Here is a 21,807-nt window from a genome sequence, read left to right as displayed (position 1 = left end):
ATAATTTTAACACTACTACAGATTTTCACTTTCTTTGGGATGCTTTCAAGGCCGCAGCCACGTGGCTGTGTCATAGATTTTGTTTCCAGTAAAAAGAAAGAAGCACTCAAACACGCGTCTCTTATTCTTAAACAGATTACGGATCTTGAACACCTCTATTTTACAACTAATTCACCTGATTCTTTATCCTCCCTTATCAATGCTAAAATGCAATACAATAAACACTCTTGGGACTCTGCCTCAAATCACCTTCTTAAATTTAATGCCAAAATATACGGTGGATGCAATAAAACTGGCAAATCGTTTGCTAATTATCTTAAAATTAAAAAACTGAAATCTAAGATTGTTGTCATTAAAGACCCTCAGGGAGTCTCTCATTCCTCTGATGCCAAGATTCTCGATTGCTTTGTCAAATATTATTCCTCCCTTTATACGCCCGAATCTAATCCCTCCCCTGAGCAAATTAACTCTTTTTTTCAATCTATCCCTAAATCCTTAACACAACCGTTGATCTTTCCTCCCTTGATGTTCCAATCTCGGAGAAGGAAATCGTTGATGCACTTTCTCTTCTACCCAAAGACAAAACCTCTGGCCCGGACGGTTTTTCCGTTCGCTTTTTCTCTCACTTTAAATCAGTGTTAATCCCTCACTTACTTACTTTAATCAATCATTTCCTCGCTAATGGTGAATCCAAAGGTTCCTTTACACAGGCAATTGTTTGCCTCCTCCCTAAAAAAGATAAAGATCCCTCCCTCTGTAAAAATTATAGGCCCATTTCTCTCATAAATACAGATTGTAAAATATATGCAAAAATTCTAGCTATCCGTATTAATAAAGTTATTCCCGATTTAGTAAATATATATCAATCTGGCTTTGTTAAAGGTAGGTCCATAACTGATAACTCAAGAACCCTTCTTAATATTATACATTTAGCTGCAAAGATGAATTCCCCCATTGCTGCAATCACACTAGATGCCGAAAAGGCTTTTGATCGAGTTAATTGGGACTTTATGTTTGGAGCACTTCGATGGCATGGTTTCAGTCCACCTATTCTTAAATATATTAACCCCTTAAGTGCTGCCTCGGTGCGTTGGCCGACAGCAGCACTACCTCCCCAGTGCTGCGCACGACCATTGGACGTCCATTCAGCACTAGTTCCAATGGACAGCGCAGCACTGGGGAGGGATGTTTACTAGCAGCTATGAGGTTAAGCTATTATATTCCGAACCAAAAACTTCTATTTGGGTCAACGGTGTACAATCAGATTACTTCTCCCTTCATAGAGGAACCAGACAAGGGTGCCCTCTTTCCCTACTCCTCTTTATCCTTGCCTTAGAACCTCTTTTGGAAACAATTAGAAACTCTTCTTCTTACTCCGGATTTCAATATAAGGATGTAGAAATTAAATGTACAGCTTATGCGGATGATATTTTGCTTTAGATCTCTAACCCCGCTGTTTCAATACCTGCTCTTTTCTCCTTAATCGACGATTATTCCATGGTTTCTGGCTAGAAACGTAACATTGATAAATCTGAAGTACTCCCCCTTAACAAGCTTTGCCTCTCTCCTATGTTTGAAGGCTCAGGCTTCGAATGGAACACTGGATTTATTAAATGTTTAGGTATTCTCTACGCTAATACTATCAGAGAAACCATCAAAATAAACCTCTCTGATATACTTCAAAAACTCTCTTCACTCATAGAACGTTGGTCTCCACTGTTCCTCTCTTGGTGGGGCCGATTATCGACTATTAAAATGATGTTACTCCCTATTATACATTTTTATCTTTCTATGCTTCCTATCTCTCTTCCTCATCACTTTTTTAAATCCATTAATCGTCTTCCAACAAAATTTTTATGGAATAATCGCAAAGCCAGAATCTCCCTTTTCCGCCTTCAACAACCCAAGAACCTGGGTGGTGTTAACTTTCCCAATATCTCCCGTTTTCACTCTGCATTTACACTCAAACAGATTTCGCCATTTCTTACTGATTCGTCCCCGTTCCCTCTAACAGCCTGGAGCTCTATAGAACTTGCTCAACTTGCTCCCTTCTCCTTTCTAACATCTACCCATTTATCTCAACCCCCTGCAAGATTTATTACCCCTGTTTTTAAGCATTCAAAAGCACTAGCGCTTTCACTTTTCCGTTCTTTCTTCTCTCCCTCTGCCCTTCATTCAATGAGCCCGATCTGGTACAACAAATTTCTTAAGATCAACAACAAAGCACTCTTCTGGAAAGAATGGATTGATAAAGGCATTTTTACTTATGACCGCTTGCTCAAAGATAACTCCTTAAGATCTCTCCAAGATCTGCGAGACTCTTTTAACCCCTCTACCAAGCACTCAAACCACTTCCTTTTCCTTACACCTACCCTTTCTTCCACCATCTGTGTGGACATTCCCCTCTCTGATGCTACACTTTCCCTTTCTCCCCCACCAGACTTTACTACTCCCTTTAGAGCCTCGGCCATTTATAAGCTTCTCTCTCATTTCCCTACTGAATGGCCCAAATCTAAATTAGAACTTTTATGGGAAGCGGATTTAGCCCAAGAATTTTCCTTATCAATTTGGGATTTTCTCTGGTCTAAAATACACATAGTCTCCCCCATCTGCTAGCACTACACAGACTTTCTATTTTTTTTATAATAGACTGTTCTTTACACCCTCAGACCTTTACAAATTTAAATTACAAGACTCCAAAAAATGTTGGTCCTGCCCCTGCGATCACAGTGATTTTCTTCACATGTTTTTTCACTGCCCTGTGGTCAAAGCTCTATGGTCCCGTATTTGGTCTACACTTAATAATATTTTGTCTACTGACATCCCCTTTGATATTGTACATATGTTTCTGGGTGGCTCCTCACCCATTTGGAATGTTCAACATAATGTCCGTAAATTTATTGACCTTTTCATAGCTATTTCTTTACAGATAATCACTACTAACTGGAAAGACACTTTAAAAATTGGATATAATGCTTGGTGGAATTTTCTTTGTCATCACCACAGACTTGATCGTGCTTAAGCTACAACTGTACCAGCTTTTAATCAAAAGAGATTTGTTATGGTTACCTCTAACTGATTATCTCTCTAGACACACCCTTTGAGTTGTTTCTTGTTTCTTTATTCTCTCTTTTCTTCTTGTTATTAGATACATATAAATGTAGATTTTGAATTTACAGTTGCCTTTTTTCCTTTCCCTTTTCCCTTCTCCTTTTCCCCCTAATGAAAATTCCCCATAAAAGCTTAGTTTATTGGTTTAGTTATATGCCCCTCTTTGGGGTTAGTAGTCTAATTATTATTGTATCTCAAATGTTTTCCTGCTCTTTTTATACCATTTACTCCTGTAATGATGTTTTACATGGTTTTATCTTCATTCAATAAAGCTTTTTAAACTTAAAGAAATGCATGCGTCTTTCCTCAACAATCCCGCCCCCTTCGCCCTTTGGACTAATTACCTAATTCCTTTAAGAGACAGAGATTCCGTTCTGCCAGTCCTGCTTTTCCAGCAAAAACACAAAGCATCCTGGGACTTGTAAACTCATATTAATCTGACAAAATCTACAAGACTGGCTTGAAGTCGCCCTACCGCTGCATCAGTTGGTCGCTATAGCAGTGATTTGCAGTTTATTAATCAATATATACGCAGGCTGTTTCAGTTAACGTGTGTCTTCTTTAATTTGTGAGAACAAGGGTGGAAGTTTAACAGGACCAACGAAGAGGCAAGCATTGCCAGGCACAAGGCTGCTGCTATACATGTTTTGCACAGGTCTCTAAATTGAAGCCAGATGGGGATTCCCCTAAATAATCAGCTACCATCCTCACAGTTCTGGCTCCAGCCTATTGGGGGGTGAGGGGAGGGGGAACATTACGCTGCTGGGTATTCTTCCATCATAGCTATATCACCATACCCTGAACAGGAGATTATTTACCTGCTCTTTTATTAAACCTAGCAGGAATAAACCAGAACAATCATTGGCATAGCCAATAGGTCTCGCCTCTGGGCTCTTATAGGTGTTTAGTTATCCACCACAATATCCTTGGTGCAACAACTTCAACTGGCGAGACCGATTGGCTATGCCAATGCTTGTTTAAGGGCAGGCAGTAGTCCCTGGAACCATGGCCTGCACTTAAAAAATATTTTTGAGAGCCACCCACAAAGGGGAAGTGGTCCCCTGGGACCCCTTCCCGTTCGCAAGTGGATTACCACCCTTCTGTGTATGGTGATAAACTGCAACTGTTTTGCGACTGAAATTGCGGTCGCGAAACAGGCATACATTGCTTCTGGAGTCGCTATTAGGAAGGGACGCCCTTGAAATGCCCCTTCCTTATAGCAAGTCATTAATCCTATTTTGCGAGTCGCAAATTGATTTGCGACTCGCAAAATAGGATTAGTAAATGGGCTGCACGTTTTTTGCAGTTGCAAACAGGTCTAAAACCCATTTACGGCAGCAAAAAACATTAGTATATCCAGCCCTAAATCTATCTGTTTGATAAATTGTTATATAAAATTTGCAATAGTAAAAGGCAAAACTTTATGAAAATATAGTTTCAACAAAGCGGATGTTAACAGTATTTCGTGGTGGGAATCTGATAAGAGAAGCAGATGAGGAACAAGCATTAGTTAATGTAGGAAATTATGCTACAGCCAATAGAAATGGAAGAAAGGTAAGTGGCACGCAGAAGAACCATTGAGATGCCAGGGAAGAAAGGAGGCGGGATGTAATTCCCTTTTAAGTTTATATTAAAAATAATAGATTTCTCAAGCACAGCAAAACCTAAAAATTAGGTAAAAGGTTTCAAAAAGTGTCTGAACGACATTTATATTGAAAGTTTTGAGGAATTTCGTGGTGAATTCTAAAAAGAGGAAAAAATGGGTAAACCAAATTAAAGAACCCAGATCTTCGAAAAATAGTTTTGTTTAAAGGCCAATTTGGCAAATATCAAAACTGGCACGAAAATATGAACAATACCCACAGACTTTATTAAATCCCAGAAAAGGGTGGAGAGAATTGTCTCAGACAAAAAGTATAAATAGATGTTAAAGAAGGGGAATGGAAGAGGTATGTTGGGAGGAGAAACCACAATAGGACTTTCAGGAGCTGGGACAGCCATGCAAGTAAAAACTCAGTAACAAGAAACCAAACAAGGTGGATGAATGGGGAAAGAGAGAAAGTCTTGGATATGTTTATTTTCTAAAATGCTGGCAAGACCACCCCCTTGCTTTGTAAGGGAATGACTTGGATACAGTGGAACTGTGTGTTTCTCATGTTGTTCATAACCCATTGTAGACCCCTGTTATTGTCACTGACCTGCTTGTGCCGTGGTCCCTCCACTGGCAGAAGGCAATTTTTCCATCCTGAACTGAGAATCTGAAAGTAAATGACAGAAGAGGTCAGTGTGTACAAGCATGCCCTGATTCAAGAACAGCTGCAAGAACTAGAGTTGACAACACTGGAACCTAGAGAACTGTGCAAAGGAGCAGCAGGCTGTGTCCTTGTGCGAATGACATGGGGGTGACATACTCAGAAGGAAAACCAGGGTGTAGCTTCAGGGGGGTGTTTGGGGTGTTACACCACCCACAAATAATGTATTTCCTGATATATAGTTGGGTGCAGGGGGTTTCGGTCGGCTATGGTGAGTTACATAGACACAGACAAATCTTAGTTATATTACAAAATATTGTCTTTTCTTTCACTTAGTACTCCTACCAACCCACAATCCTCTCCCTTTCCACTCCCCTGTAAGCCCCTCTCATGTACCCTGCTTGTCACATCATGTATTTTATCTTTATATGTCAGTGTGATTGTTGGAAAATCAGAAGCTCACACAGCCTAAATCTTACTGACCAAGCTACACTCCTCAGGACAAAAGCCTGATAGCTTTGGAGATAAGTTTAATCAGCCTCAGGAGACCCGAATCTCAGATTAATCGCAGAAGTGCCACCTAGAATGTTAACAATGCAAATGGTTGATCAGGAGTAACTAGTTTAAGTGGATAACTGCTTTTTGATTAACATCGACATACTGGGTCTAAAAATCACATTTTGGTTGCCCAACCAGATCCAGTAAGTAATTCTGTGTATAATGTACTCTAAGGTCATGATCTACGACTAGCGGGCCATATAAGGGGCCATGTCACTCCCACAAGAGTGCTAGTTGAGCTGTATATTGTGACACATCGCAAAGCCCACATGTAAAAACTTTCCTGATAGATTTTCAACTCAGTGGGTGAAAAACTCTCTTTGCCATTGCAGTGTGAAGTTTGAATCATAAGATTACAAAACAGGCTTTAAGTGAAGAAGTGTCAGCTTCTGTTGACATCAAAATGTTTGGGGTAAAATTTTCAAATGCTCTCGCTCTCAACCCTGTATGACTAGATATTGTCCCAACCTCTCTCTTGGCATAGCACTTGAAGAGCCCGGGGAGCACACATTAAAACCTAAGCAGCGCGAACAAAAGGTGCATTATTTTTCTCTATACAAGATAATGAATGGGACTGAAAAAATTGTTACACAAAAAGGTTCCTCTCGATGACAATATTGACTGAGGCAGATGGCTTCTAATTCTGAGTATTGACTCCAAAGTACGTAAGTATGTACCCACGTTAAACAACTTTTTGGCTTTGATTGTCCTGCAGTATCCATGGATATTGGATTTTCTATTGCATTACAAATATCATAATCATTGTCACGATTATGAAATTATTGGTGGTACCCAGAAGTCCAGGGTGGTTGGTTCTGGCAAGTGCTCTTCCATGGCAGTAAAATGACACCCTGACTGGTGGCTTTATTTGCTTGAAACTTTATTCTCTTCTGGAACACACCAAATTTCATTCCTTTGAAAATGATAGATCTTGATTCTGGACCACAAAATGAACACAACCAATAGTCCTTGGAAAGATTTACAACAGTGTATTCTGTCTCCTACTGTCAATTTGTATGAGAAGGTGCTGAGAATCTCCGTAGAGCACTAGCGTCAGACCCAGAAAATCCTGCAGAAGTTTCACACTGGTTAGCGTATGGGGATATCCACAGTATACAATGGAGGGGATTTGGCTGTCATGCCAGGTGACCTTATAAACTGGGACTACTACAATGGACTTTGCATCTGTGGACCTAAACCCTGCACTTGACAAGGTAGACAGGGCTGTACACCCAGATTCTCAACTGGAGAGCACCACATTGGTTTTTAGGTCTCGCCTAGGCAGCGCGCATGCACTGTCTCTCTGAGACATCTAGTTATCTTTATAGCAAGGGTAATCCTGCTTGCCTCCTGCTTACAATTGGCTTCACCATGATTTCCGCCTCCCTATTGGTTGCTGGTCCGATGCATCACTTTCATTCTTATCGGAAGCAGCACCGACCAACTACAGTTATATTGCACAGTAGGGCTTTGTCTGTTTCCTTTAGGGACTACTTGGGCTTTTAAAAAAAAATGTATTGCAGTTTTATATAGAGCCTACTCGACCCAAATGTATAGGAGTGCTTTACATGAGCAGCAGTTACATTACGCATGTCCCAGTTCACATGTAGGAGCCACTGAAATGTGCGGCTATTAAGCATGGATACGAAGGAACCTGCGAGGGCTTTCTGAAAGTCATGCCTGGAGTGAGCGCAAGCTGTTTGTGCGGAAATCATAATTATCCAGTAGCAAAACTGAGGTCAGTAGACGGGGGGGCATTCACTGTACTAAGGCAGTTTATCAGCCTTGCCAGGCGGTTCACCCCAGCACAGTCAAGGAGTTCCACGTAGCCTGTGAACTTCCGTCTCCTATTTCTAGGTAGCTTTCAAATAGTGAGATGTTGGTCTAAGCTAAGGACACAAGAGCGCTTTACGCCTGCCCCAGACTACATTAAAGCATCTTTTATTTGGAGGCATGAAGAGATTATTACGCCGTTTGCCCAGAACCACAATATGTTGAGCAGAGCCGAGAGTCGAACATGCTGTCCCAGTTACAAAGTTGGTAGCTCTGCTTGTTAAGCCCATTCAGTTGCTCCTCCTTTTATCTGTGCGGAAATGCTTGGAAACCTTTACAGAAATGTCAGATTCAGACTGACAGCAGAAAACACGCCATGGCAACTCAGGGAAGATTGATTGTGCGTGCATGCGTGGGCATTAGATAAAATAATAGTTCTTCCAAGGGCCGCAAATAATATATTCTGAGGCCTTGGCAGTGGAGGTATCCCTCCATCTACACATATCTTATAGCTCTCTCTTAGACAGCAAGGCTATCTCTCCAGTTACAAATATTGCACAGATCTACCTTGGACACCAGAGCTATCAGTCAGGTTACAAATATTTTACAACTCAAACTCAGATACCAGAGTTATCTGTTGTATTGTACATATCTTACAACTCAGGCCTTAGACAACAGAGCTCCCCTTTAGTATGCAGATTTCATATGCTAAGGCCTGAGACTGCAGAACTTCCCTCAATTTGTATATATTTTGTCCCTCAGTCTTCAGTCTGACAGCAAAATTATCTCACAGATTGCCTATGTATTAGAAAAACTTTCTCTCGAGTCGCACCTATCTTACTAGTGCATTCAATTTACAAAAATGTTATATCTTGGTATTAGTCATCAGCGTTACTTCTCAGAAGGCACATTTCATACAGATCGCCTTATACAACCGAGCACTCTCTTAGGTTACACATATCTTACAGCTTGGTCTTGGATACCATAGCTATCGCTCAGGTTACACATATCTTAAAATTCGACCCATAGACATCAGAGCTTTCCTTAAGGCTGCCCAATTTACAAGCTCAGGTCCCACACTGCAAAATGTCGGTCAGTTTGCATATATTATATCCATTAGCATCACACAGAAGAATTATCTCTTGATACGCAGGTACACAAGTAGGTTTATTACATTTATCAAATCATTTTACAATACATACTAAATCTTCTAAAATTAAAGAAGAAAAAGAAAAGAAAATGCATATACCTTCCATTCTTTTGGTAGCCATTATAGTAGTGTATTAAAATCATCAATAAGTAAAGTATTTTCTTTAAAGAAATATGTCAAATAAATTAAGAAACCAAAACATTTAAAGCCCAACCTGCTATAAGCAATATCTTAAATTCTCATTAAGGCAGTAAATAAAAATGGAGATTTATTTTTAAAACAAAAGTTGTTTGCTTCTCTGGTGGATGGAATATTTACCTTGTTAAAACATTTTCAAAGATATTGTTTGCACAGACCTCGTAGACTGGGCCAGATACAAATAATATGTTCTATAGTCTCATATTTAAAACTGCATAATCAACATAAACCATTGCCCTTTATGTGTGGGTTCCAAGACCCTTCAACTTGATGCAAAGGAATATATAAAATCCTGATTCTTAAATATTTCTTTTTGTTAGTTCCCTCTGGGGTAAAATCAAGATATGGTTGTATTCGGATGAAGTAGGAACTAGGAAATAAATGTTAAGTCGCTATGATGGTAATTTGAAAGAGAGCATACATCTTCCTTTTGATAATTCCCCTTAAAGTACTTTTTATTAGGTTTTTTCAGTTCAAGACGGGGTAGACTTGAAAGAGAGGTCAGGCCTGGAAGATTGTGTTGTGTGATCACTGCCATAATACTGTCCAAGTTACAGTCAAAGCTTTTGTAGTTGTTATATTGCAGGTCCTTATAGATTATCACCTTTGTGTTGAGGCATTGGCATTATTACATTCACATATATAATTTATTGTTGAAGTGTTATGGAAGTTAGCCAACGGACTCAGATTTAATTCTAAACTAAGTTTGCTATCTGGAGTGGCTAGACTTAGGCTGGGAAATTGCTTAACGCTATATAATAATTTTTTCCAGGTCATTTAATGTACTGCTCAAAGGTTTGTATAGGTAAATTTTCTGCACCCGTATCACCACCTCTTTATCTTCTCAACAGCAAGTAACCGCCACAACCCTTACTGGTCTGCAAAATGAATATCAAGACTTTGTCGATGTTTTCGATGAACAAAAAGCAGAAACACTTCCCCCTCATCGGGATTTTGACTGACAAATTGATCTAGAACTAGGGGTGCGGGTTCCTTGTAGCCATATTTACGCCTTGACAGAAATGGAGACTTCTTAAAAATATACCTAGACAAATATCTGGCTAATGGATTTATCCGCCATTCTAAATCACCATCCTCCTCTCAGCTTTTCTTTGTCCCCAAGAAGGAAGAAGACCTACGTGTATGCATCGACTATCGAGCCTTAAACCAGGTGACCATTAAGAACCGATACCCCTTACCAATCATCGCCTCCATATTGTATCAAGTACAATCCGCCACTATCTTCACCACACTGGATTTACATGGAGTATATCATCTGGGACGAATGAGAAAAGGTGAAGAGTGGAAGACGGCCTTTTGCACCAAGTTAAGGCTTTTTGAGTAAGAAGTGATGCCATTTGGTCTATGCAATGCCCCGGCTGCCTTCCAGCACTTGGTGAACAGAGTTCTCCAATAGTTTTGGGATATTTTTGAACAAGTCTACATTGATAACATTTTGATCTTTTCGCACTCCCTTTCCGAACATATTGAACATGTGCGAAAAATATTATAAGCAATATGCGAAAACCAACTATTTGCCAAGATGGAAAAATGTGCCTTTCATGTCACTGCAGTGCACTTTTGGGATTGTGGAGGGGAAGTGGAGGGGAAGTGGAGAGGTGTGGCTCACTGGTTAGAGGCGGCAGACCCGGAAGCAGAGAACAGCCCGGGACCAAGGTTCAATCCCTGACGCGGCAGGGTCGTGGACCAGGGTCAGCGGACTTGACAATTCTCACCTCGGTGCCTACTCTAACCAGGGATCACACTCGGCAACTCTGGGCATTAAGCTTGCCTCATCTCTACAACGGCCCCCCACAGGCGCCGGGGATGCCTGGTTTCACCTTGGAGATACCCAGAAGGGACCATCTCACAGGGAAGGCCAGGACGGGTTCCCCAGTGGTCTTCAGCGCCGGGATGCTCACGGGCAGCTGTGCGCTTTACAAGTCCAACACATTTACATTTACATTTACATTTGTTATTTCACCTGAAGTTTTGGCTATGGATTCAATCAAGGTACAAGCCATCATCCAATGGCCAGCACCCAGCTGCATGAAAGATATCCAACGGTATCTTGGCTTCGCCAATTTCTATTGGCGCTTCATCACAGACTTCTCCAAAGTGGTTGCCCCAATCACCACTCTCCTTCACAAAGGTCGAAAATTCAGGTGGAGCCCGAAAGCAGAGCAGGCTTTTAAACATCTCAAAGAGGCCTTTACGTCTGCACCTATTCTTTTGCACCCTGACTCAAACCAACCCTTCTATCTAGAAGCCAATGCCTCAAATATTGCTCTAGGTGCTACATTATCTCAAAGACACCCAGACACAGGGCTGCTCCTCCCTGTGGCTTTTTTCTCCCGAAAAGATGCAGAGACTGAAAGAATGATACCATCTTCGATAAATAACTATTGGCTGTCAAGGCCGCTTTTCAGGAGTGGAAACATTATCTTATGGGCACAAAACATCAAGTCACTGTGTACACAGACCACAGGAACTTACAGTTCTTGAAATCAGTCAAAGCGCTCACGCCCCAGCAATTACGTAGGTCGTTGTTTTTTGCAGATTTCTCCTTCAGGATCACATTTCAACCCGGGCGAAAGAACGGAAAGGCTGACGCTCTTTCCCGACCCACTTTAGAGGTGGGACAACCAAATGAACCTCATTTTTTAATGGATAAAACAAACTTTGTGAACAACATCAACATCACAGATGTATCATGGTTGGAACAAATACAACAAGTCTCTGCTCAGTTCGATCAAGAAAAATTGATAAAGGACCACCCCAACAGAGTAGTGGTAGAGGGTATATTATACATATACATAGTGTACATATCTTACAACTCGGGCCTTAGACAACAGGGCTACACTCTAATATGCAGATTTCTAATGCTAAGGCCTGAGCCTGCAGAACTTCCCTCAATTTGCATATATTGTGTCCCTCAGTCTGACAGCTGAATTATCTCGCAGATTGCATATGTATTAGAAGATTTTTCTCTCAAGTCGCACCTATCTTACTAGTGTATTCAATTTACACAAATGTTACATCTTGGTGTTAGTCATCAGCATTACTTCTCAGAAGACACATTTCATACAGCTCGCCTTATACAACCGAGCACTCTCTCAGGTTACACATATCTTACAGCTGGTGTTGAATACCATAGCTATCTCTCAGGTTACAAATACCTTAAAATTCGACCCATCAGAGCTTTCCTTCAGGCTGCCCAATTTACAAGCTCAGGTCCAACACTGCAAAATGTCCATCAGTTTGCATATATTGTACATCAGCATCACACAGAAGAATTATTTCTTGGTACGTAGGTACGCAAGTAGGTTCATTACATTTATCAAATCATTTTACAATGCATACTACATCTTCTAAAATTAAAGAAGAAAATGCATATAGCTTCCATTCTTTTGGTAGCCATTATAGTAATGTATTAAAATCATCACTAAGTAAAGTATTTTTTTTAAAGAAATATGTCAAATAAATTAAGTAAACAAAAAATGTAAAGCCCAGGCTGCTATAAGCAATATCTAAAATTCTCATTAAGGCACTAATAAAAAATAAAAAATGGAGATTCTTTGTTAAAACAATTGTTGATTGCTTCTCTGGTGGATGGAATATTTACCTTGTTAAAAAATATTCAAAGATTTTGTTTGCACAGACCTCGTAGACTGGGCCAGATACAAATAATATGTTCTATATTCTCAGACTTAAAACTGCATAATCTACATAAACCATTGCCCTTTATGTGTGGGTTCCAAGACCCTTCAACTTGATGCAAAGGAATATAGAAAATACTGATTATTTAATATTTATTTTTGTTAGTTACCTCTGGGTTAAAATTAAGATATGGTTGTCTTCGGATGAAGTAGGAACTAGATTAAATGTTAAGTCTAGCCGGGAGTACGTCTGTTCTGTTATTTTATTCATTTGCGCCACATGTTTAAATCGTAAATTGCATTTTGTTTTTAAATATAAAGCTGCTCAAGTTGCTCACCTCACTCACGGCCAATTACGCGCTGGGCTCGGGAGGGTTCACACGCACGCTTTGGTCTACCATAGGAGCGGGCAGCTAGCCCAGGTAGCGCGCTAGTCGTTGCTCATCGGGGACTACAAAAGAGGAAGACAACGCGTGCGCCCGGCACTAGCTGATAGGCTCCTGAGGCGGAAGCCGGGAGTACGTCTGTTCTGTTTTTTTATTCATTTGCACCGCATGTTTAATTTGCAAATTACACTTTGTTTTTAAATATAAAGCTGCTCAAGTTGCTCACCTCACTCTAATCCGATTAGGTGCTGGGATAGGGAGGGTTCACATGCACGCTTTGGCCTACCGCAGGAGCGGGCAGACATATTGGGCAGGCAGCCCAGGTAGCACGCTAGTCATTGCTCCTCAGGGACTACAAAAGAGGATGGTAAGGCGTGCGCGCCGATGGCGCTCCAAAGGCAAGCCCGTCTGTGCCCATCCGCGCCCAGCCGAGCCCAGAGGCCAGAGATGCTGCCCCCATCCAGGTAAATAATAACAACTGCACCCTTAAATGTTACTTTATTAGAGCGCTTGTACTTACTAAGGATCAAAGCCACAGCAATTGCTCCCAGACATTCCCCATTATGCTAGAAGGACTGGTAACATGTAAGCATTGCCAATTCCATACGGTCATACGAGCAGAGGATCCCTTCCCTGCAAGGAAGGCCCCAGATCCAACGACCAGGGGATTAAAAAACATATTGTGCAATGTAAGGTCCCTTGGAAGACATCCGTTTGAAAACTGGGACATGATTGGCTCACATTACCCCGCACTATGGGCCTCATTTATGAGGCCTTGCGTCACTTTTACACTGCCGGTGCGTCACTTTTTGTGACGCACCAGTGGCGTAAAAAATGCGTCTTGTTGCGCCATATTTACAAAGTGACACATCTAGGTAGATGCGTCACTTTGTAAACCCCTGCGCCAAATTATACCTGCGCCAGGTATAATGTATGCAAGGGGGTGTATTGACGCAAGGAAGGGTCGTAGAAGTGACGCAGTGAAATCTATGAGATATCACTGCGTCAATTTTAGGAAGCTGTTGCGTCAAAATCTTGCGCCTGCCTCACAGCAGGCGTAAGACTGACGCAGGCCCTTTCACATGGGGCTGGCCCCATGTGAAAGGACGCATTGCTGGAGTTGCATCACTTTTGTGACACACTCCAGCAATGCGTCACTTTTGCGCTTACAGATACGTCAGAAATACTGACGTATATGTAACTCCTTGCGACATGATGCGTCATACATTAAATATGACGCATCAGGAATGTCGCAAGGAGTGCGCACTGAGAAGTGACGCATCGCTGCTTTCACACAGCGATGCGCCATTTCTCATAAATGAGGCCCTATGTTTCTTCACGGAAACATGGCTGAATCCCTCCAATCACCCCATGATAAATCTAGCGAGCCCGGATAATTACAAATTCCTCCATCTGGACAGGGAGGGGAAAACAGAGGGAGTTATAGCCATTGCTTTCCAGAATCACCTCACAGTGAATTGGGTGTCCACGGTAAAAAATGAATGTTTGGAATTGGGAATTTTCAAGGTCACTATATCTCCCACGGTGCCTTAATCTATCGGCCCTCAGGATCTAAAGCCGGTTTTACTGACCTTCTGATTGAACACATAGCTCTACATGCGCTCGCGGAAAATAATTTTCTTCTACTAGGGGATTTCAATTTTCAAGAGGAAAACACCTCCAACTCTGAGGTTAGTAAACTCTTCTACTCCTTGGAATTAAAGGGACTCACACAAAGAGTGGAAGACCCCACACATCGAGCTGGTCATTTACTAGATCTAGTGTTCACCAACTATGACCAACTGAGCTGCGGTCTCCCTGACCCCCTGACATGGACTGATCATTCGATGATCACCTTCTTTATTCACCAGACGCAGCAAAGGAATGGGGAACCATATATCAGGAAAACACCAGAACAGCGTAGGCCATGGCCTAATCTTACCTCAGAAGCTTTTAATGAGGCCTACTTCCCAGATCCAGCAAACAACTTAATGGAGGCTCCCAAAAAGTTGGAGGCCTTCAATGCGGCACTGCTTTTAATGAGACTATACCCAAAAAACAGGAATCCACCCAATGGCGAATCTCGACTCCCTGGTATACAGAGGAGCTTAAGTCGGAAAACGCCAAATGCAGGCGATTAGAAAAAACTTGGCGGGCAAGCAAGGTCCAGCAAAACAAACTATTGTACAGACAGTCTCTGGCCCGATATCATTTGAACCTGAAAGCAGCGAGACGCGCGTTCATTATTAAACAGATAGAAGAAGCCAGCAAGTCCTCGAAAACCCTGTTTAGTATAGTTAAAGATTTCTCATCCCCCAAAGCCTGTAGCCAGCCTCCATCCAAGTCTCAGGATTTATGCAACTCCCTGGCAACCTATTTCCAGGATAAGATATCCAGAATCTACGATAACATTTCTCTGATAGCCCCCTCAGCCTCCGAAACTCTGTCAAATCTCGAGGACAGGGGAAAGGTAACTAACTGCTCCCTGGAGAGCTTTGAACTAACCACCATTGAAGAGGTCTTAAAAGGCCTTTCCAATGCAAAATCTGGGTCACCAAATTACTTTTGTCCTCCAAAAATCATGGCTCTCCTAGCGACGAGCTGTGCTCCTGCAATCAGCGATATTTTTAACACCTCTATAACAACTGGTACCATTCCCCTTGCATGGAAAGAGGCGTCTGTTTGCCCTATTTCCTATTTTAAAGAAGCCTACAGCGGACCCATCAATCCTTAGCAACTACCAGCCTATCTCCCTACTACCACTCTTGGGGAAATTGCTAGAAAGCATCATCAATAGACAACTAAGTTCCTACCTGGAACTCAATGAAATACTGGATCCATCCAAATCAGGTTTTCGACTGGGCTTTAGCACGGAAACCGCCATACTAGCAGTGAGATATTCGCTCAGACAGACAATAGATTCGGGGGGCTCATCGATAGTGATTATCCTAGATCTCTCCGCAGCTTTTGATACCATCTCTCATATAAAGCTGGCGGAGAGATTATCCGATAGTGGTATTAAAGGGGCAGCCCTGAAGTGGTTACTGAATTTTCTGTCTGAGAGAACTCAAACAGTCAGCTTAGGCTCCAATTCCTTGGCTAAAATGTCTCTGGAGAAGGGTGTTCCTCGGGGCTTCAGTCTGACTCCTACCCTTTTTAATATATATATGGCCCCCCTGGCGAGGATAGTAGAGCAGTTGGGCTTCGAGATCATCTCATACGCAGATGACATGCAGTTCATGTTCACTATCAGAGAAAATCCAGAGCAAGAAAAAATCTGTACTGCCATCGGTATGAAAACGATCTCTGACTGGATGACTAGAAACTGCTTTCAATTAAATCCAGAAACAACAGATATCATGTTGATGGGGAAAACCTTGGACATCTGGTCAAATGATTGGTGGCCCGCCCAACTTGGTTCTGCTCCCACTCTTAAACTTTCAGTAAAATATTTGGGTATAAAAGTAGACCGAAAGTTGTCCATGAAGGACCACATTGCGGCCACCACCAGCTCATGCTACTATAGCCTACGGCTCCTGCAGAAAATTCTTCCATTCATGCCTACCCTTTATCGAAGGACATTAGTACAGGCTATGGTAACCAGCCGCCTGGGCTCCAGCAATGCTCTGCTGGCAGAAGTAGGGGAGACACATCTGGCCAAACTGCAAGTTGTTCAGAACACAGGAGCAAGAATGATCTTAAATCGTTCTGCTGGCTCCCCTTCGATTCCGTTGCTCAGAGAATTACACTAGCTATCGGTGAAAAAAAGATATTTTTTCAAAATCTATTGCCTAACCTACAATGCCTTGAATAACAGAGGTCCCCTTTATTTACAAAGGAAACTTCTCAAATACTGTCGCTCTAGGAGACTGAGATCCAGCGCATGGGGTCTCCTTCAGGTTTCCCGAATTCGCCCCACCCGGACTGGCGGCAGAGCCTTTTCTTATCTTACCCCAAGATATTGGAACCAGCTCCCCCAGGCTCTGTGTGAAATCTCTAGTTACAGTATCTTTAGAAAACTGCTGAATGCCTTTTTGTTGTAAACCCACTCTCCATCCTTTCCATGCTCCCCTCGCAGGATCCTATTCTTTTAGGCAGCGCTGGGATACCCCAGGTTGAGTTGAGCGCTTTATAAACCAATTAACAAAACATACAACATGAGTCGCTATGATGGTAATTCGAAAGAGAGCATACATCTTCCTCTCAATAGTTCCCCTTAAAGTACTTTTTATTAGGTTTTTTCAGTTCAAGACGTGGTAGACTTGAAAGAGAGGTCAGGCCTGGAAGATTGTGTTGTGTGATCACTGCCATAATACTGTCCAAGTTCCGGTCAAAGCTTTTGTAGTTGTTACATTGCAGGTCCCTATAGATTATCACCTTTGTGTTGAGGCATTGGCGTTATTACATTCACATATATAATTTATTGTTGAAGTGTTATGGAAGTTAGCCAACGGACTGAGATTTAATTCTAAACTAAGTTTGCTATATGGAGTGGCTAGACTTATGCTGGGGAATTGCTTATTGCTATATAAATATTTTTTCCAGTTATTTAATGTACTGCTCTAAGTTTTGTATAGGTCAAGCTTCTGCACCCCTTACCACCACTTCTTTATCATCTCAACAGCAAGTAACTGCCAAAATCCTTACTGGTCTGCCAAATGAATAACAAGACTTTGCCTATATTTTCGATGAACAAAAAGCAGAAACACTTCCCCCCTCATCAGAAATTTGATTGTCAAATCAATCTAGAACCAGGGGAGCAGGTTTCTTGTAGCCGTATTTATGCCTCGACAGAAAAGGAAACTTCTTAAAAATATACCTAGACAAAAATCTGGCTAATGGATTTATACGCTATTCTAAATCACCAGCCTCCTCTCCCCTTTTCTACGTCCCCAGAAAGGAAAAAAACCACTGTGCTTGCATCGACTATCAAGCCTTAAACCAGTTGACCATTAAGTACCGATACCCCTTACCATTCAACACCTCCATGATGGATCAAGTACAACCCGCCACCATCTTCACCATACTGGATTTACATAAAGTATATCACCTGGTATGAATGAGAAAAGGTGAAGAGTGGAAGACGGGCTTTCGCAACAAGTTCGGGCTTTTTGAGTACGAGGTGATACTATTTGGTCTATGCAACGCCCCGACTACCTTCCAGCACTTGGTGAACAGCGTTTGTGGATATTTTTGTACTAGTGTACATTGATGCCATTTTTATCTTTTCGCACTCCCTTTCCGAACATATTGAACATGTGCGACAAGTATTACAGGCATTACGCGAAAACCAACTATTCGCCAAGATGGAAAAATGTGCCTTTCATGTCACAACAGTGCACTTTTTGGGATTTGGGATTTCTCATGAAGGTTTGGCTATGGATTCCGTCAAGGTACAAGCCGTCATCCAATGGCCAGCATCCAGTTGCATGAAAGATATCCAATGGTTTCTTGGCTTCACCAATTTCATAGGCGCTTCATCACAGACTTCTCCAAAGTGGTTGCCTCCATCACCACTCTCCTTCACAAAGGTCGAAAATTCTGGTGGAGCCCGAAAGAAGAGCAGGCTTTTAAACATCTCAAAGAGGCCTTTACATCTGCACCTATTCTTTTGCACCCTGACTCAAAACAACCCTTCTATCTAGAAGCCAATGCCTCGAATATCGCTCTAGGTGCTACATTATCTGAAAGACACCCAGGTGTCCTTTATTCCGGGCTGCTCTGCTACAGACCCCCAACCAATGCCTAACCGGCCATACCTGAGTTGGTAGATCTGATTTACGAGCTCCCCAACTCTCACACTAGGTTGTTGGTTTTGGGAGATTTTAATCTGTGGCCAGGAGGATCGACGGACTCAGCCTATAAAGAGCAGGTTCAGTCATGTTGCAATATTCATCTGCAGCAGTTGATACTCTCCCCGACTCACTCAAAGGGTCATGTCTTGGATTTGATCCTGGCAGATGTTAGTCGGGTGTCGGTACGGGACATCATCCCTCAATGTTGGACGGACCATTCACTTGTCCACTTTTTTCTATCAGTACCAGCTAATTCCTTGAAATGTGGCAGGACAGGCGCTGCCTCAAAGCTGGGTAGGCAATGGTCACGGCTCCTTAAACAGCCGAGCCTGCCAACCCTGTTAACTGATGGTTTTTCTCTGGGTAATAGCGCGGAGGAGAGCTATGTAATCCTCAGTCAGAACATTTCCAAATCTTTGGATGAACTGATCCCGCTGCGGAAAATTAGAGATAGGGCCAGACCGGCTATGCCTTGGTTCACTAAAGAGCTCTCTCAGTTGAAACTCCAGTGCAGACGCGCGGAACGCACTTGGAGGAGACAATATCTAGAATCTGATAAGGTTCTTTTTAAGCAGGCACTACAGAACTATAAAACTCAGATTAAATGCGCCAAAGCCACTTTACTGGAGGAAACTCTACTTACAGCGGCAAATAAATCTCAGGCCCTGTTTAAGATGGTTATGGATTTATCCCGCCCCGCATGTGCCTCCAAGGATATACCGGCCTCTCAACTGCTCTGTGACTCTCTGGCAAAGGCCTTTGAGGACAAGATCACCCTTATTCTGAGCAATTTAGGGCCTCTGTCCTTGGTGACCCCTCATGCTACGTCTAACCTGGCAGGAGGGACCACCCCTGAGATCCCGTTGGAGTCGGATGCTAGGAAGGCCCGGCTGAACAGTTTTCCCCTTCCGTCCTTTGAAGATTTTTGCATTGTGGTAAACGGGATCTCGTCGGGTTCCCCCCTTGACCCACTGCCATACAAATACTGGAAACTATTTCAAGAAGAGCTTTTCCCCCCTCTTCACGCTATTTTCTGCCAATCTTTCAGTACGGCTCAAGTCCCGGATTGTTGGAAGTTGGCCGTGGTATCGCCACTTCTGAAAAAGGACACATTGGACCCGACCTGCTCAGCAAATTATAGGCCTATTTCATTGCTTCCTCTACCAATCAAGATCTTGGAAAAGCTGGCGACAAAACATCTGTCCAGCTTCTTAGAGACGAACACCTGTTTGGACGAGGCTCAGTTTGGCTTCAGACCAGCTCACGGCACCGAGTCTGCATTGGTGACCGCTCTGGATGACCTTCGTTCGCGTGTCGACCTTGGTCGAGCAGCCTTTCTTGTGCTGCTCGACATGTCGGCCGCGTGCAATATGGTCAACCATGCCATACTGATCAGGAGACTTGAGGAGATTGGGGTATCTGGCCGGGCCCTTGACTGGCTGGTCTCTTACCTTGGTAACAGACACCAAGTGGTAGCCTTGCCGCCTTACTGTTCAGACATCAGGCGGGTGGGGCAGGGCGTACCGCAAGGGTCGGCCATTAGCCCTATCTTATTCAACCTATACCTCCGCCCCCTGGTCAGGTTAATTAAGTCCTTTTGCATTTCAGTCATCAATTATGCGGACGGCACACAACTTATCTTCTTGTTTGAGGGTAGGGATGCCGTGTCTCAGGAGACCTATCACCGCTGCATGTCAGCTACTGCAGAATGGCTGAGTCTGAATTCACTGCAATTTAATAGCTCAAAAACCGAGGTATTGCACTGCTCCTCGGATCGTATCCCTCGCCCTTTGCCACCAGAATTTTGGCCTCCTACCTTGCAGGGGACAGGGGCAGCAGCAGTCTCCACTCGAAACCTGGGGGTGCTGTTTGAATCTAATCTACAGCTTGACGCGTTTGTCAATAAAACCGTGGCAACATGCATGCTGCTGCTCCGAACATTGCGGAAGATTCTATCTTTCCTTCCGGCTCATGCCCGCCCAGAGGTAGTGCATAGTATCATCTTAAGCAGGCTTGACTATTGCAACGCGCTACTTCTGGGCGCGCCTGTTGCCCTAGTGGGTAAACTGCAGCGAGTGCAGAACATGGCGGCTAAGCTGGCACTCTCCAGACGGCGTCTTGATTCATCCTCTCTGGCGCTCATGGACCTCCACTGGCTACCTATCTCCCGGCGCATTGATTTTAAAGCACTTTGTCTTGTCTTCAGGGCACTTCATGGCCAGGGACCTTCCTCTTTGCAGATGATGTTCTCCTGGTATGTCCTTACTAGATCTCTCCGTTCCTCCTCTGCATGCTTGGTGGTAACCCCCAAAATCCTAAGGACGCGGATGGGCGGGTGCTCCTTTAGGTTTACTGCAGCCAAGTTATGGAATGGTCTCCCCTTGTCCTTGAGAAGTAAAGAAGACCTCCCCTCCTTCAAAAAAGGTCTAAAAACACACCTTTTTCCCAGGTTGGTGTAATAGCTATAGGGCAGCATAAAGTTGCGTATGGCTGACCAAGTCAAGCGCCAGGATACCCTATGGGTGACAGTGTTAGCGCTATACAAATATGCCATACAATACAATACAATACAGACACAGGGCAGCTCCACCCGGTGGCTTTTTTCTCCCGAAAACTTGCCGAGGCTGAAAAGAATTATACCATCTTTGATAAAGAACTATTGGCTGTTAAGGCTGCTTTTCAGGAGTGGAAACATTATCTTATAGGCACAAAACATCCAGTCAATGTGTACAAGGACCACAGGAACTTACAGTTCCTGAAATCAGTCAAATAACTCATTCCCAGGCAATTAAGATGGTAGTTGTTTTTCGCAGATTTCTTCTTCGTGATCACATTTCGTCCCGGGCGAAAGAGCAGAAATGCTGACTTTTTTTCCCGACCCACTTTAGAGGTTGGATAACCAAATGAACCTCCTTTTTTATTGGA

General features: G+C 42.8%; 1 protein-coding gene across 1 annotated transcript in view; it reads right to left on the bottom strand.

The window, feature by feature from the left end:
- Nucleotides 1–21,807, bottom strand: part of LOC147663065 (uncharacterized) — a 246,011-nt gene that overhangs the window by 174,042 nt on the left and 50,162 nt on the right. The window contains exon 2 of the mRNA XM_086950708.1: nucleotides 5,310–5,369. Within this exon, the coding sequence (XP_086806834.1) occupies nucleotides 5,310–5,355 (46 nt within the window). The 5' untranslated portion in view covers nucleotides 5,356–5,369. The remainder of the gene's footprint in view (nucleotides 1–5,309; nucleotides 5,370–21,807) is intronic.

Source organism: Lissotriton vulgaris, unplaced genomic scaffold, assembly GCF_964263255.1.
Source record: "Lissotriton vulgaris unplaced genomic scaffold, aLisVul1.2 SCAFFOLD_1062, whole genome shotgun sequence".
In the NCBI taxonomy this organism is placed as follows: domain Eukaryota; kingdom Metazoa; phylum Chordata; class Amphibia; order Caudata; family Salamandridae; genus Lissotriton; species Lissotriton vulgaris.
This window is presented reverse-complemented; position numbering and strand designations above follow the sequence as displayed.